At 59.7% G+C, this 387-nt stretch overlaps 1 protein-coding gene across 1 annotated transcript in view; it reads right to left on the reverse strand.

Annotated features, from left to right (window-relative positions):
• LOC104982265 (melanoma-associated antigen 10-like) overlaps positions 1 to 310 on the reverse strand; it is a 10,372-nt gene extending 10,062 nt beyond the window's left edge. Inside the window, exon 1 of the mRNA XM_010831611.1 lies at positions 245 to 310. Coding sequence (XP_010829913.1) covers positions 245 to 310 — 66 coding nt within the window. The remainder of the gene's footprint in view (positions 1 to 244) is intronic.
• Between the last annotated feature and the right edge of the window lie 77 nt (positions 311 to 387).

A 387-nucleotide genomic window follows, 5' to 3' on the forward strand; every position in this document is an offset into this window, starting at 1 on the left:
AGAGTTGGGGTGAGGGGCATTAGTGGGGTGGGCCACCAATGTGGGCTGTCCTGCATGGCCGCCTCTTTGATGCTAGAGCATCAGGCCCCAGAGCAGAATGGCAGCTCTCATGGCCTGGACACAGAGTGGGACAGAGGTCCCGTGGATGGCGGTCATAGGAAAGGGAGCCACACTGTGCATGAAGGCCCAGGGAGACCGCCCCCTCCTGCATGCCTGGGACCATGATATGCAGAGCAAGGCCTACCTGGTGTGGACATGGCAGGTTGCGGAGCCCAAAGGACAGCAGCCTGTCCTCCTTCTGTGCTCCCATGACTCCCTCGTGGCTCAGACCAGAAAGAATCCACGTGCAATATGGGAGACCTAGGTTCGATTCCTGGGTTGGGAAGG

This window comes from Bison bison, unplaced genomic scaffold (assembly GCF_000754665.1).
Source record: "Bison bison bison isolate TAMUID 2011002044 unplaced genomic scaffold, Bison_UMD1.0 scf7180017864529, whole genome shotgun sequence".
Taxonomy (NCBI): Eukaryota; Metazoa; Chordata; class Mammalia; order Artiodactyla; family Bovidae; genus Bison; species Bison bison.